The sequence below is a fragment of the Onychomys torridus genome, chromosome 22, assembly GCF_903995425.1.
Source record: "Onychomys torridus chromosome 22, mOncTor1.1, whole genome shotgun sequence".
In the NCBI taxonomy this organism is placed as follows: Eukaryota; Metazoa; Chordata; class Mammalia; order Rodentia; family Cricetidae; genus Onychomys; species Onychomys torridus.
The window spans coordinates 16,532,588-16,545,466 of NC_050464.1; the positions used below are offsets into that span (position 1 = coordinate 16,532,588).

The 12,879-nt window shown below is 51.2% G+C and overlaps 1 protein-coding gene across 2 annotated transcripts in view; it reads left to right on the forward strand.

The window, feature by feature from the left end:
* The first annotated feature begins 705 nt into the window (after positions 1 to 705).
* Positions 706 to 12,879, forward strand: part of Col26a1 (collagen type XXVI alpha 1 chain) — a 144,352-nt gene continuing 132,178 nt past the window's right edge. For both annotated transcript variants that reach the window (XM_036172114.1, XM_036172115.1), the window contains exon 1: positions 706 to 1,008. In XM_036172114.1, coding sequence (XP_036028007.1) covers positions 851 to 1,008 — 158 coding nt within the window. In that variant the 5' untranslated portion in view covers positions 706 to 850. The remainder of the gene's footprint in view (positions 1,009 to 12,879) is intronic.

Consider the following 12,879-nt stretch of genomic DNA (forward strand, 5'->3'; position numbering starts at 1 on the left):
GCTGACCCCAAACTCACAATCAGCCCGTGGAGTCTTGGGATTATAGGGGTGTTCCACCCAACTAGCTTGGCTGAAGGTATGTGTGTATGTAAGTGTGTGCACAGGTGTGTGGAGACCAGGGGACAACACAGGGTGCCCTGCTCTGTTCCTCTTAGTTTTATTACTTTCAGACAGGATTTCTCTCACTGAACCTAGAGCTAGGACAGAAGCTGGCATCCCGATCTTCCCGCTCCCACTCCCCGGGCTGGGGGCTGGAGGATGAGGTTAAAGGCCACACCTGGATTTTTACATGGATGTAGCGGGTTCAAAATCAACTCCCCAAGTCTCTGTAGCACACACTCTTACCCACACAGACATCTACCTAGCTTAACTTTCCTTAAGCCTCGGGTTCCATTTCTGAAAAATGGAGACTGTAACCATCTTTGCTCATGCAGCTCGATCCAAGAGTGCAGTACTAGGTGCTGGCTGAAATCTCTCTCACCGTGGTATGGAAAGTTCAAAATGTGTGATATGGGCCCAGGATGTAAGATTTGGTGTTCAGGAGCATACACCTCCCGGGGCACCCCCAGCTTGGTAGACGCCTCCTCAGCCCTGGACCTCTGAGGGTTAAAAAGAAAGACCCACGCCCCCTTTGACTGCGCAGAGCCCACCTCGCTGAATTTGAAAAGGCGGCCCTGGAGAGGCGTGGGCGCCCCCCCTCAGACTTCCACCTCAGACCCTGACTTCACACCATCACCGGCTGGCTCCCTGCGCTCCAGCCTGGGGCCGCAGGATCGGTCCAGCCGTCTGGGGCGCTTCTGATTGTCCCCAGCTCCCGGGACTCCGGGTCCCCGCGGGCGAGCCGTGCAAAATGAAGCTGGTTTTGCTGTTACCATGGGCTTGCTGCTGCTTGTGCGGGTCGGCTCTGGCCACCGGCTTCCTCTACCCCTTCCCGGCAGCAGCGTTGCAGCAGCACGGCTACCCGGAGCAGGGCGCCGGCTCCCCCGGCAACAGCTACTCGAGTCGCCGGTGAGTAACGCCGGGGGCCGGGCCTGGGGGAAGCGATGGCTGGATCCCGGGACAGCGGGGGCTCGAAAGAGCCGTGGCCCGGTACTGAGAACGCAGGACAGTGGGCCAGGGACGCGCGCTGGGGGTTGGTGGTTCCAGGGACATGGAGGGGCTGTGAGGCGCATGGGTTGGGTGCTGGGGGGCGCGGGACCAAGGACTGGATCGAGAGACTGAGGGTCACAGAGAAACTGTAAACTGTGGTCGAGGGTTGAGAGAACAGAGGCTGGAAGGCGTGAGGGCCGAATCGAGGGACCACAGGGGGTCTGAGGAGCGGTGGCCTGTTGTTGGGGTCTCAAGGCGTGGGGTTTGGGGCTACGCTGAGCTGGATCACCGGACAGTAGGGACCTTGGGAGGCAGTGGCTGGGTGCTGGGGGCGCAGGAGCTGGATCGAGGGACAGTGAGGACTCCGAGGCGCGGTAGTCTGGTGTTGGGGGACCCAGGACACGGAGGCGTGAGAACGAGAGCTAGAGCGTGCTCCAAGGCGAATGACCCCATGCTGAGTGCTCGGGGCTTGGGGACGCACTACTGAGACTATGAGGCGTACTGGCCCAGTGATTGGGAGGGAGGGACATAGGGCTTGCAGCCATTGGCCTGGGGGCGCGGAGACTGAAAGCGAGATAGGGGGACAGTGGGATGGTCTCCGAGGCACAGTGGCCCGGTGCTGCGGAAGGACACAGGCCTGGGCACTCCGGACGGCTAGAATGCCCGACGGTAGAAACCTTATGGTTGGGTTCAGGGGGTGGGAGCGAATACTACGGTCTTGTGCTGGGAACTCCGGGCCTAAGGAGGTCAGGGCGCCAACTTGTGTTAGAAGGGTGCTGGGAACGAGGCGCCCCGGCTTTGGTAGTCTCCGGTTGCGCCCTCTCCGTCTCTTCCCATCCTGGTTTTCTTGCCCTTTGCCCCTCAGCCCGGGGGCTTCGAATGGAGGTGGCACCGACTTGCATCCAGGAGTCGTAGAGGGGATTCCTCGGACTCACAAGACTCCGGGTACAGCCTCCACGAAGTTGCTGGGCTCACCTGCGCGGCCTTGGCTTTGTGTTCCATAGTTCCCAGAGTTACCAAGGCTGTGAGTCCTTTGGGCCGCTTGGCGACACTGGAGAGGCCATTTCATCGGGTCTTTGGGGCCCGAGGCCACCTTGGCTGCGACGTGCCATTCACTCCGGGATGTGGTACCCACCTGGATCCCAGGGCTCCGGTGTGGGGATGGAGGAGGCACCGTGTCACTCAGTCCTCGGTGCCTGGACCCGCCCGCTGCTTCCAACTACCGCCAGGTGGCGCGCTGGCCTCCGCCGATGGCTTCGCGCTAAGTCTCAACAGGCTTCTGAATTCCTAAAGCAAAGCAAAGCACCCAAATGAATGTTGCTGAACCGCCTTGTTTGCGCGGTTGTCTTCCTGAGTTTAGCGTTCCCATTTGACGGTATCTCCAATCTTCACACCTGTACTGGCGCCACGACACGTGTTTTGATCTTTACGCCATTTCAAGAGCAGTAAGAGGGTTTTTAACATACAGGCTTGCATGCTCTTGCAAAAGACGTCCCAGCGTCCAGGGCATGGGGCTCACAACCTCCTCTATCTCTAACTCCATCGTATCTGAGGCCCTCCTCTGGCTTCTGAGGAAACTGCACACACACACACACACACACACACACACACACACACACACACTTAAAAAAGTAAAACTGTCTTTATTTTTAAGCCCTCACTCTCCAAATTCATTGGCAGCACGCAGGGGTGACTCCCATCTTCTTTCTTAAAACATGTTCTATTCCCCCCTCCCCCACCCCTCATATGGAAGCCAAGAACTAGGTCCCAGGTCCTATTGCCAGCTTGCCTGTGATTTTATTGCTTCTATTTTGTTGGAAAATACTTTCTAGAGGCTTCTATTGGGAGAGATCTCCAAACACCCATAGAAATATAGACTCTGCACACTTGCATGTGTGAAGACAGCAATAAACACGCTTTGGAAGTTGTAGAACATTTTGTATAGTGTGATCTGCGATCTCATTTTGGAACGTGACCGAACATGGGTGCTGGGGATTCAAACCCAGGTCCTCATGCTTGTACACCATGCCTTCTTACTCACTGAACTCTCTCTCCAGCTCCCTTTAAAATTTTAAAATTTGAGATGGAGTCTCACTGACGTATCTGGGCTGGTCTTGAACTTGTGTTGCACAGGCTGGCCTCAGTCTTGTGATCCCTCTGCCTCAACCTCTAAAGTAGCTAGGATTACAGGCATGTATGTTGTGCCTGGCTTGGGAAAGTAATTTTGTGTGTGATAGTGTTTTTGTGCAGTTAGCTATTATACAGAGAGTCCTTGGACTAAAGCAGAGGACTGGACACACACACACACACACACACACACACACACACACACACATCTCCCCCAACCTATTGATTTGCATCTCTGGATTCAGCCAACTTTGGATAAACAGATACTAGACCCAATGACCGTGACCAGGAATTTTATCAGCATTTTACAGCAAGGAGACCAGAACACTTTGTGCTGGGAGCCACAGATGCTTCATGGAAAGTGGATCCTTCTCCTCCTCTGCTAAAATTTGCTTGCTGGGTCAGGAGAGGTGGTTTAGATGGGGCTTCAGTGTGTGCCTGCAATGCCAATGCATGGGAGGCTGAGACAGGAGGATGCCTGGGACTTGCTGGTCAGCAAAGCTAGCTAAGTCATTGAGCTCCAGGTTTAGTGGGAGACCCAGCTTTAGAAAAGTAAAGTTGAAGCCGGGCAGTGGTGGCGCACGCCTTTAGTTCCAGCACTCAGGAGGCAGAGGCAGGAGGATCTCTATGAGTTCGAGGCCAGCCTGGTCTACAGAGTGAGATCCAGGACAGCCAAGGCTACACAGAGAAACCCTGTCTCAAAAAACAAAACAAAATGAAAAAAAAGTTGATAGTGAGTGTGATAAAGACACCTGACATTGACCTCTGCCTGATCCATGTGCACGTGTGCATACACATACACACACATACACACACACACACAGAAATGTGTACATACACAAACACAAGTTTACATGGAACTCGACCGCCTTCATTTTGTCCGGAAACAATTTTTTTAGAAGCTTACTGGAAGGATTCTCCAAACACACACACAAAAGTTTGCCTGTGATTTTTATCACTTTCATTTTGTTTGATGCTTTCTAGAAGCTTCTATTGGGAGAGATTTCCAAACACCTGCAGAAGTGTGGACTCTACTCACTTCTGCATATGAAGATAGCAGTGAGCAAGATTTGTAAGCTGTAGACTAGACTGAACAGTGTGACGTCATTTATGGAACACGGTGTTCCTACATAGCCTCCCCTGAAACCCTGTAGTCCAGGGATCGAACCCACCGCCTTGTATACGTTAGACAACTGTTCTACCCCTAAGTTACATCCCCCGCCCTTTAAATTATTTTTATTAAAAGACTACTAGCTAGGGTTGGGGATTTAGCTCAGTGGTAGAGTGCTTTGCCTAGCAAGCGCAAGGCCCTGGGTTCGATCCTCAGCTCAAAAAAAAAAAAAAAAAAAAAAGACTACTATGCGTGTGTGTGTGTGTGTGTGTGTGTGTGTGTGTGTGTGTGTGGTGTGCGCACATGTGTTTGAATGTGTGTCCTTTGCATACCCATGTGATGGCCAGAGGAGAATGTTTTGTATCTATACTGTCCCCCTATGTCACTTTCTGCCTTATTTTCCTCCCCTTGCCCACGAGATGGCCTCTCACTGAACCCAGAACAAGCCTGGCAGCCAGTAATGCCCAGACACCTTCCTGTCCCTGCTCATGTCTCCCCTGATGGTCCCTGTGCTGAGCTTAAAGGTGTGTCCCATGTCTGGCTTTTTATGTAGGCACTGGGGATTTGAACTCAGGTTCTCAGGCTTGCTTCTCTATCATATGGACCATATCCTGGTCTCTATAGAATCCTTGTCATATGGACCAGATCCTTAACCACCAAGTCCTTTCTCTCCAGCTCCTTTTAAAACATCTTTTTGGGACAAGGGTCTCAATAAGGTGCTTGGGTTTGTCTTGCACTGTGTAGTGCAGGCTGGCTTCAGTCCTGTGGTCCTCCTGCCTCAGCCTTCCAAGTATCTGGGATTATGGGCATATACTGTTGTGCCTGGCTTGGAAAATAATGTGTGTGTGTGTGTGTGTGTGTGTGTGTGTGTGTGTGTGTTACTTGTTTTTTGAGCCATTAAATATACAGAGAGTCCTAGGGTGAGACCAGAGTCACACAACCCCTCCCATGAATCTGTGGACTTGCATCTGTGCATTCAACCAACTTCAGATTGAAGCAGCAGGGTGTACGTGTGTGTGTGCGTGTGTGTGTGTGTGCGTGGGTTACTGAGAAAGGAACCCAAAGCCTCCTGCAAGGCGAGCACTGGGCCAGCTAAGCTATATCCTCAGCCCATATTATTACTTTTTTTCTGTTTTCATGTGTGCATAGTGTGCTTGTGTAGGGGGTATGTGTATGTTTGCGTGTGTGTGTGTGTGTGTGTGTGTGTGTGTGTGTGTGTGTTTCACATGAATGTGAGTACACAGAGAGAAAGAGGGCCCAGGTTGGTGCAGAAATCAGTTCCAATCTTTCTTCTACCTTATTCACTGAGACAGGGTGTCTCAATCCAATCCAGAGCTTGCTGATGTGGTTAGTCTGGCCACCCAGCTTGGTCTGGGGATCCCTTGCTTCTGTCTTCCAATGCTGTAATTACAGGCTGCTCACCATGCCACCCGGCCTTTATGTGGGTTCTGGGGATCCGAATGCCAGTCCTCATGTGTGTGGGGGTAGTGTTTAATTAGCGAGTCATCTCTCCAGCCCTATTATTATTATTATTATTATTATTATTATTATTTAGAAATAGGGTTTCACGTAGCCTCCAGGACAGGCTTCCTGGGTCCGTGTAGGGGAAATCCTGTTTCACTCCTGGAAACACCTCTCTCACCTGCAAACCACCATCACACTTGACACTGCAATGGTCTATCCGTTGATGACACTGGAGCCCTCACGATACAGTCACCTGACCATTGTTGGCTCTCTTTGATCACCTGTTAGAAGCCCAGCATGGCTCTGGGTGGTGGTGGCACTGGGTGGCAGTGGCGGCGGTGGCGCACGCCTTTAATCCCAGCACTCGGGAGGCAGAGCCAGGTGGATCTCTGTGAGTTCGAGGCCAGCCTGGTCTACAGAGCGAGATCCAGGACAGGCACCAAAACTACACAGAGAAACCCTGTCTTGAAAAAGAAGCCCAGCATGGACCCCAGCATCAAAGTGGCTTTGACAAAACTATAGTGAAGTCTCCTAGCTTATTTATGTATGTATGTATGTATGTATGTATGTATGTATGTATGTATGTGAGGGGCATTTCAAGTGACCTGTTGACAGGTGACTCAAGATCCTTGCTGGCTGGTCATGTCTGGATAGCAGCCTTGTACAAAATGTTTGATCTCCCAGAGCCTGTTTTCTGCTCCATCTGATAAGGATCCCATAGAGATCACGATCTGGTCCATCTGATAAGGATCCCATAGAGACTAGAATAAGGCATGTGATCCTGGGAGTAGAAAGGGGTGTGAGGATTTGGGGGTTTGCAAAATACCCATCTAACCTCATTCATTTTTACAGGTTCCTTATTGTTTGTTTATGTGTGTCTGGGGTGGAGTGAGCGCTCACATGTTGATATGTATGGGAGTTCATATGTGCGTGCAAAGGCACCCATGTGCACACACGTGTAGGACAGAGGACAACTTTGTATAGCCTTACTGAGACACCACCTACCTTACTGTTTGAAGAAAGGGTTTCTTACTGGCCTGGATCTCACCAAGTAGGCTAGGTTGGCTGTCCAGTGAGCCCAAGTGCTTATCTGTGTGTCTCCCTGGTACTGGAATTGCAAACATGTATCACCACCACATCTGGCTTTATCCCTCCCCTCCCCCAATGGGTTCTGAGGATCTGACTCAGGGACTTGTTTTCAAAAGGCAAAACACTACTGACTGAGGTACCTCCCAGATCTCTCTCTCTCTCTTTACTTTTTGAGACAGGGTCTCTCATAATCCAGGCTGGCCTCAAAATATGTCACCAAGGATGGCACTGTACTCCCAATCCCCCAGGATTGTGAGTGTGTACCACCACCACACCTGGTTTATGCATTGCTGGGCACTGAACCCAGGGCCTCTTATATACCGGGCAAGCGCTCTACAACCTGAACTACATACACCTCCAGCCCCTTATTTGTTTTGTTGCCAGCTGCAATCAGGAGAGTCAGAACTGCTTAGCCTTGTGCTCTGCCCTTCTCCATCTGAGATAGCCCTCCCTCTTCACCGCCCCCCCCCCCCCCCCCCGCCGCCTCCTGCTACTCTCCTTTCTCCCCTGCCTGCAGCAGGCTGACCAGTCCCTGACCAGCCCCACCTATGAGAGGCGACCACCCAGGTGCTACAAGGTTTTCCGGTGGCGCTGCCTGCTTCAGGTGTTGGGGTTCTTCATCTAATACATCCCATTAAGAGTTGGGGAGGCACAAGTCCCACATTCACCTTTCAGAAATGACAAGGAGCCACAAGGAAGACCTCAGGGTTCCTCAAGACATTTGTTTTCATTCCCATGGAATCCTAATTGTAGAAAAGATGGTTCAGAGAGTTAAAACGCTTCCTGGGCAAGCATTTGGATCTGAGTTCAAACCTCCAGCATCCTCATAAAAGGCTGAGTGTGCTCATGCACGTGACCTGTGACTCCAGCACCACGTGAGGTAGAGACAGTAGGCTCGCTGGTGCCGGATCCCACACTGACATGTGCATACACACGCACACACTTCCTTTCTCACAAAAATAAACTCAATTACATCTTGGCTCCATGTGCAAAGTCTTTGCCCATTTCCTGACCGTCCTCTGTACAGATGGATGAACGCAGAACCTGAAACCGTTTTGTGGTCCACTGGGAAACCGTCTGGCAGGTCTGCTTGGGAAAGGTTCTGAGCCCTGACGTGATGACAGGGCTATGTCCCCGCTCTCTCCTCCTCCTCTCTTGCCTTCTCTTTCTCCCCAGCCCTCCTCACTTTCCTTCCTGCCCTTTCCTCTCCCTCTCCATCTCAACCCTTTCTTCAAGTCTCCTCAGAAAGGACCAGCATCAAGGACATCTCCCAGGACAGTCCTATTCTCCCCAGCCAGGAACCTGGACCTACTCAGAAGGTGGAGATCATCTTGGGCTAGTTGATTCTCTCCTTTCACCTTGTGGGTCCCAGGTATCGAACTCAGATCCTTGCTCTTAGTGGCAAGTGCCCTTATTTCCTGAGCCATTTCGCCAACCCCTGGCTTTTTAAAACTGTGGGTTCTGGGGGATCAAACTCAAGTCCTCAGGCTTTCAAGGCAAGACTCTCTTGGCTGAACCATCTCCTCAGCCACTCGATATTTTTATCTTTAACATTGTAAGTGACATCTGATGGGACAAGGGAATATCCTCTGATGACCTGAATATCAGCTGAGGAGATATGCTATCCCGTGCAGCCTCCTGGCCTTTCTAGGATGGTGTTCTGTGACACTATGTCTGGGGAGGCGTGAACAGTCATCTACATACCCCAGACATGGAACCAGCAGAGACCAAAGCAACAACACCATCAAAGTCCAACTTGGTGAACTAATGAACTCATTGTAGTTCCTCACAAGAGTATGGATAAGGAGTTAATTACAGGAACCTGGAAGACTCAGAGCAGCTGCATCCCTGAGGGCATGGGTGATGGCTCATCAAAAATGTAGCTCTCCTCATAACTTGCAGGCAGATCAGCAGGCTGGAGAGTCTCTTCTCCTTGGTGGTCTTTACTGCTTATATATCCTCGAGTGGGGCAGGCCTTTGTGAATCCGCTGAGTTTCAGGGACTTCCCAAGCCTTGTGTGTTGTTTACTTGCTGAGTTTTAAGGAGCCTCCCTTTAGAACTTACTGAGTTTTAAAGAGCTTCTCTCAAGGATGGAGTATTGAAGTTGGAGGAGATTGCTACCCAAGAGATAGGTTTCTAATCTCTCCAACTTAGAGCCCCTCAAGCCCACCTTGGTGTCTTCTCTCCACTTTCCACTGAAGGTTATTGCTCCTGCCTCTGGCTAGGGTCCAGATGTGTGGTTCAGGCATCCTGTCTGGTAGTGCCAGGGCACACCCAGAAGGCACACAAAGCATGTCACTCAGCCCATCCCTTGCATTGCAGAGCACCTGTGATAATACTGTTGGTGGCTTGGAGATCCTGAGATACCTGGCAGTGAGACTGAGGCCTGTGGCCAGTGGGAACATAACTCCAATTAGCTGGTTGCATGCGGGCAGAAACACATGCCTTGGAGTTGGTAGGAGGGGTCATGGGTACGTATACCTCTCATTTAGGATTGGATACCTGATTCCTTTTTAAATGATATTTACTGGAGCTGGGGAGATGGCTCAGTGGGTTAGAGCTCCGGCTGCTCTTGCAGAGAACTCAAGTTCTGGTCCCAGCATCCTTGTGGGGCAGCTCACAACTGCCTGTAACTCCAGCTCCAGGGGATCTGGTGCCCTCTTCTGGCTCCTTCAGTTATTTGTACGTATAGAAACACACACAGAGATTTAAATTTTTTAAAAAATTCCATTTATGTGTGCATTTATGTGCATGCATTTGAACTTTATGCTACAGTGCTTGTGGAAGCCGATTCTTTCTTTCCACCACGTGAGTATTGAACTTGGGCAGTCAGGAGTGGTGGCAGTCACCGCCACCCACGGAGCCATCTTGTGGGCCTGCATCCTTAGTTTTTGAGACATTGTCTGCTATTGAACCTGGAGTTCAATTCAGCTAGATTGGCCGGTGAGCTCCAAGGGTTCTCCTGCCGCTGTGTCCTCCGGTACTGGCACTAGGGGAACACACCGCCACACTTGGCCTTTCACTTGGGTTTTGAACTCAGGTCCCCATACTTGTAACAGTAGGCACTTTACTGATGAAGCCATTTCCTCCAGCATGGGAACACACAGAAGGATCTTCGTGGATGTATCTGAGTGCAGGAAGGTGGCGGAGAGGGCGGGAGGGGGAGTGGAACCTTCCCATAAAGCCCCAGGGTTCTCTGACTTCTATCTCATTCCTCTATTCTCACAGCTTGTCTGTTATGTTAAAAATCGACTCCCAGAGAAAGCATTGCCATGGCAGTAGAAACCCCCCACCAGCTTCTCTTGGCTCCGATTGGCCCCACACTTCATTGCTGTTTGGAGAATGTGTGATCTGGACGCAGACCAGCTGCCCCTGGGGCGGTGACCCGAGCCTCCATAACGAACTGTTAGAGGATTTTCAGGAATGTTCACATGCCTGGGGGAGCTGGTCTGCGATCTCGTGGCGAACCTGCACATCATATACTGGTCTCTGAATCTTTTGGGGGTCCCACCCTGCTAGCTGCCTCTCCCTTTGGAATAGGCAACATTCAGTCCAGGTTACTGGGTCCTAATCGAGGACAGATGTGAGTCCTCTGGTGTCTTGTCTGTCCTCGTCTGACACAGAGCCTAGGCTCAGGTAGCTCCTAATTGTAGACACCAGTCTTCAATCTGTCAATTGAAAAGACAATCCAATAGTGAAAATGGAAAAACAAAAACAAAAAAAACAAGATTAATTCAGGGCTGGTGAGATGGCTCAGTGGACAAAGGGGCTTGCCACCAAGCCTGACGACCTGAGTTCAAACCCTGGGACCCACAGAGTGGGAAGAAATATTGACTCTGTAAGCTGTCCTTTGACCTCCACACATGTGCCATGGAATGCGCGTGTGCAAACACACACACACACACACACACACACACACACACACACACGCACACACACGCACACACATGCACACACACACACCCTGCAAGAAGAAAGAGATTTATTCAACTGGCCACGCTGGGAAGAGGAACATGGAAGTCCTGCGACCCCTCCCTTCCGAAGTCTGTCTTTGGTATCGTAACATAAACTTCAGGTTTAAGTCAGGGCAAAAGGAATGTACACACAGCTCAGCAGATCAGGTCAGGTGTGGTCCTGTTTATCACTGACCCACCATTGTCTTGGCGCTAGTCTCTCCTGCAGGATGGTCTGATACGTTGTTGAAACTATATGAAATCTCCACATAGAGTTAGATAGCTCCCACCTCTGTCTGGCTTTGACTCTTCTAGCGTGAGATTCCCGGGGAAATTCCAATTTCTTGGGCACCATTGTCTCAATAGCCTGAGTGCCGAAGGAATGGGCACAGGCGTCTCTTTAACATATTCCTGCTGGGACAGTTATCCCGTCATCCCAGCTGCTTTTCGAGGGACTTTCATGAAGGTCATCTAAGACCCTGTGAGCTTTGATGTGCGTTTTTTTTGCGCCGTTGGAGCAGTGACGGATGGTTCCATAAAACACGCTGAAGTACTCTTTTCAAAGTTGCAGGATTTTCTTCTGAAAGAGAGAGGGTGTGAAGAGGAGACTGAGCCTAGATCCAAGCTCTAGACAGTGTTCTGTAAGATCCTGCGCCCCAGGATAAGCTTTAGTCCTCAGATGACTCGGGGGCTGGCAACCTGAGGTCTGGAAGCTTCATTGGAGGAAGTGAGAATGGTTGTCGGTCTCCTGGAATCCAGACACTTGTAAATAAGCTCACGGAAAGGCTCTGGGTAGGATGTCTGCCTCCCTGGACAGCAGCAGGGACCCCCAAATCCCCTATGAGGATGGAAATAAAGCGTGCAGCAGATGGGTACAACCTGAGCAGTATCTAGTCTGGGACTTAACATGTCTTTCCTGGGTCCAGGTACGGGCATGGGGGAGGTGAGGGGGATGATCACTGTTACAGAGTCACAGGCAGGCTCTGGGTAGGGTTCCTGACAGCGGCTTGTGAGGCTGTAGACAAGTGTGAGCTGATAAATATAACATGTTAAAAATGTGTGTGTGTGTGTGTGTGTGTGTGTGTAGACTAGACAATAACCTTGGAGATTCCAGGTTCTCTGTCTCCACCTACCATCTCACCATAGGAACACCAAGATTACAGACACTTCCTACTGTGTCTGTCGGGCTTTAAGTGGGTTCTGGGGATTTGAACTCAGGTTCTCATGATTACACATAAGGCGCTTCATCCAACAAGTCGTCTCCCTCCTTGGAGCCTTGTGGATGATTCTGCCTTTCCTTGTCCCTAGAATCTTCCAGGGATCTTCCCTGATGCCCCATGGAGGGGCCTGGGTGTGCTGACAGTCCGTGTTGTGTGGGCATCCCAATGAGTGTGGCAGTTTCTTCCTGATTTGGCTCCAGTGTCTACATCCAGGCGGGTCAGCTCTGGCTTCTGACACTGCAGTTCTCTGCCTGGGTCGCTGTGATTGACTTGGCCATATGGCTGGTCCTGGACTCCGAGAGGTCTTGGCTTGCCTGGGCACCCAGTTCTGGGGTGATGTGATTCTGGGATGCTGGGGAATGTGTCATCTCATCCTCACTTTTGTTCTGCAGCTGTTGGTGACAGTTCACTCAGACCCTGAGAATTTCTTGTTTGTGTGCCTGTGTGCAAACGAGCAGAGGTCAGAAGAGGACCTCAGGTGTCCCGCTGTATCACACTCCACTTTACTCCCTGGAGGTGGTCTCTCACTGAGCCTGGAGCGATCCTCCTGTCGCGCCGCCTACACAGCACTGGGGTTACAGGTGGGCATGGCCGTGCCCGGCTTTCTGCATAGGGCCAGGCAGCTGAATTTGGGCTTCAGGTTTGCACTGCGGGAGCACTTGTTCATTAAGCCATCTCCTCGTTTCCAAATCACGAAACTCTTTATGCCTCGAAAGCCTGACAACCTGAGTTCCGTTTCCATAGCTCACGTAAAGTGGAAGGAGAGAAGCGACCCCACAGAGTTGTCCCCTGATCTCCACACACAATGAAGCACACATCCCCCCAC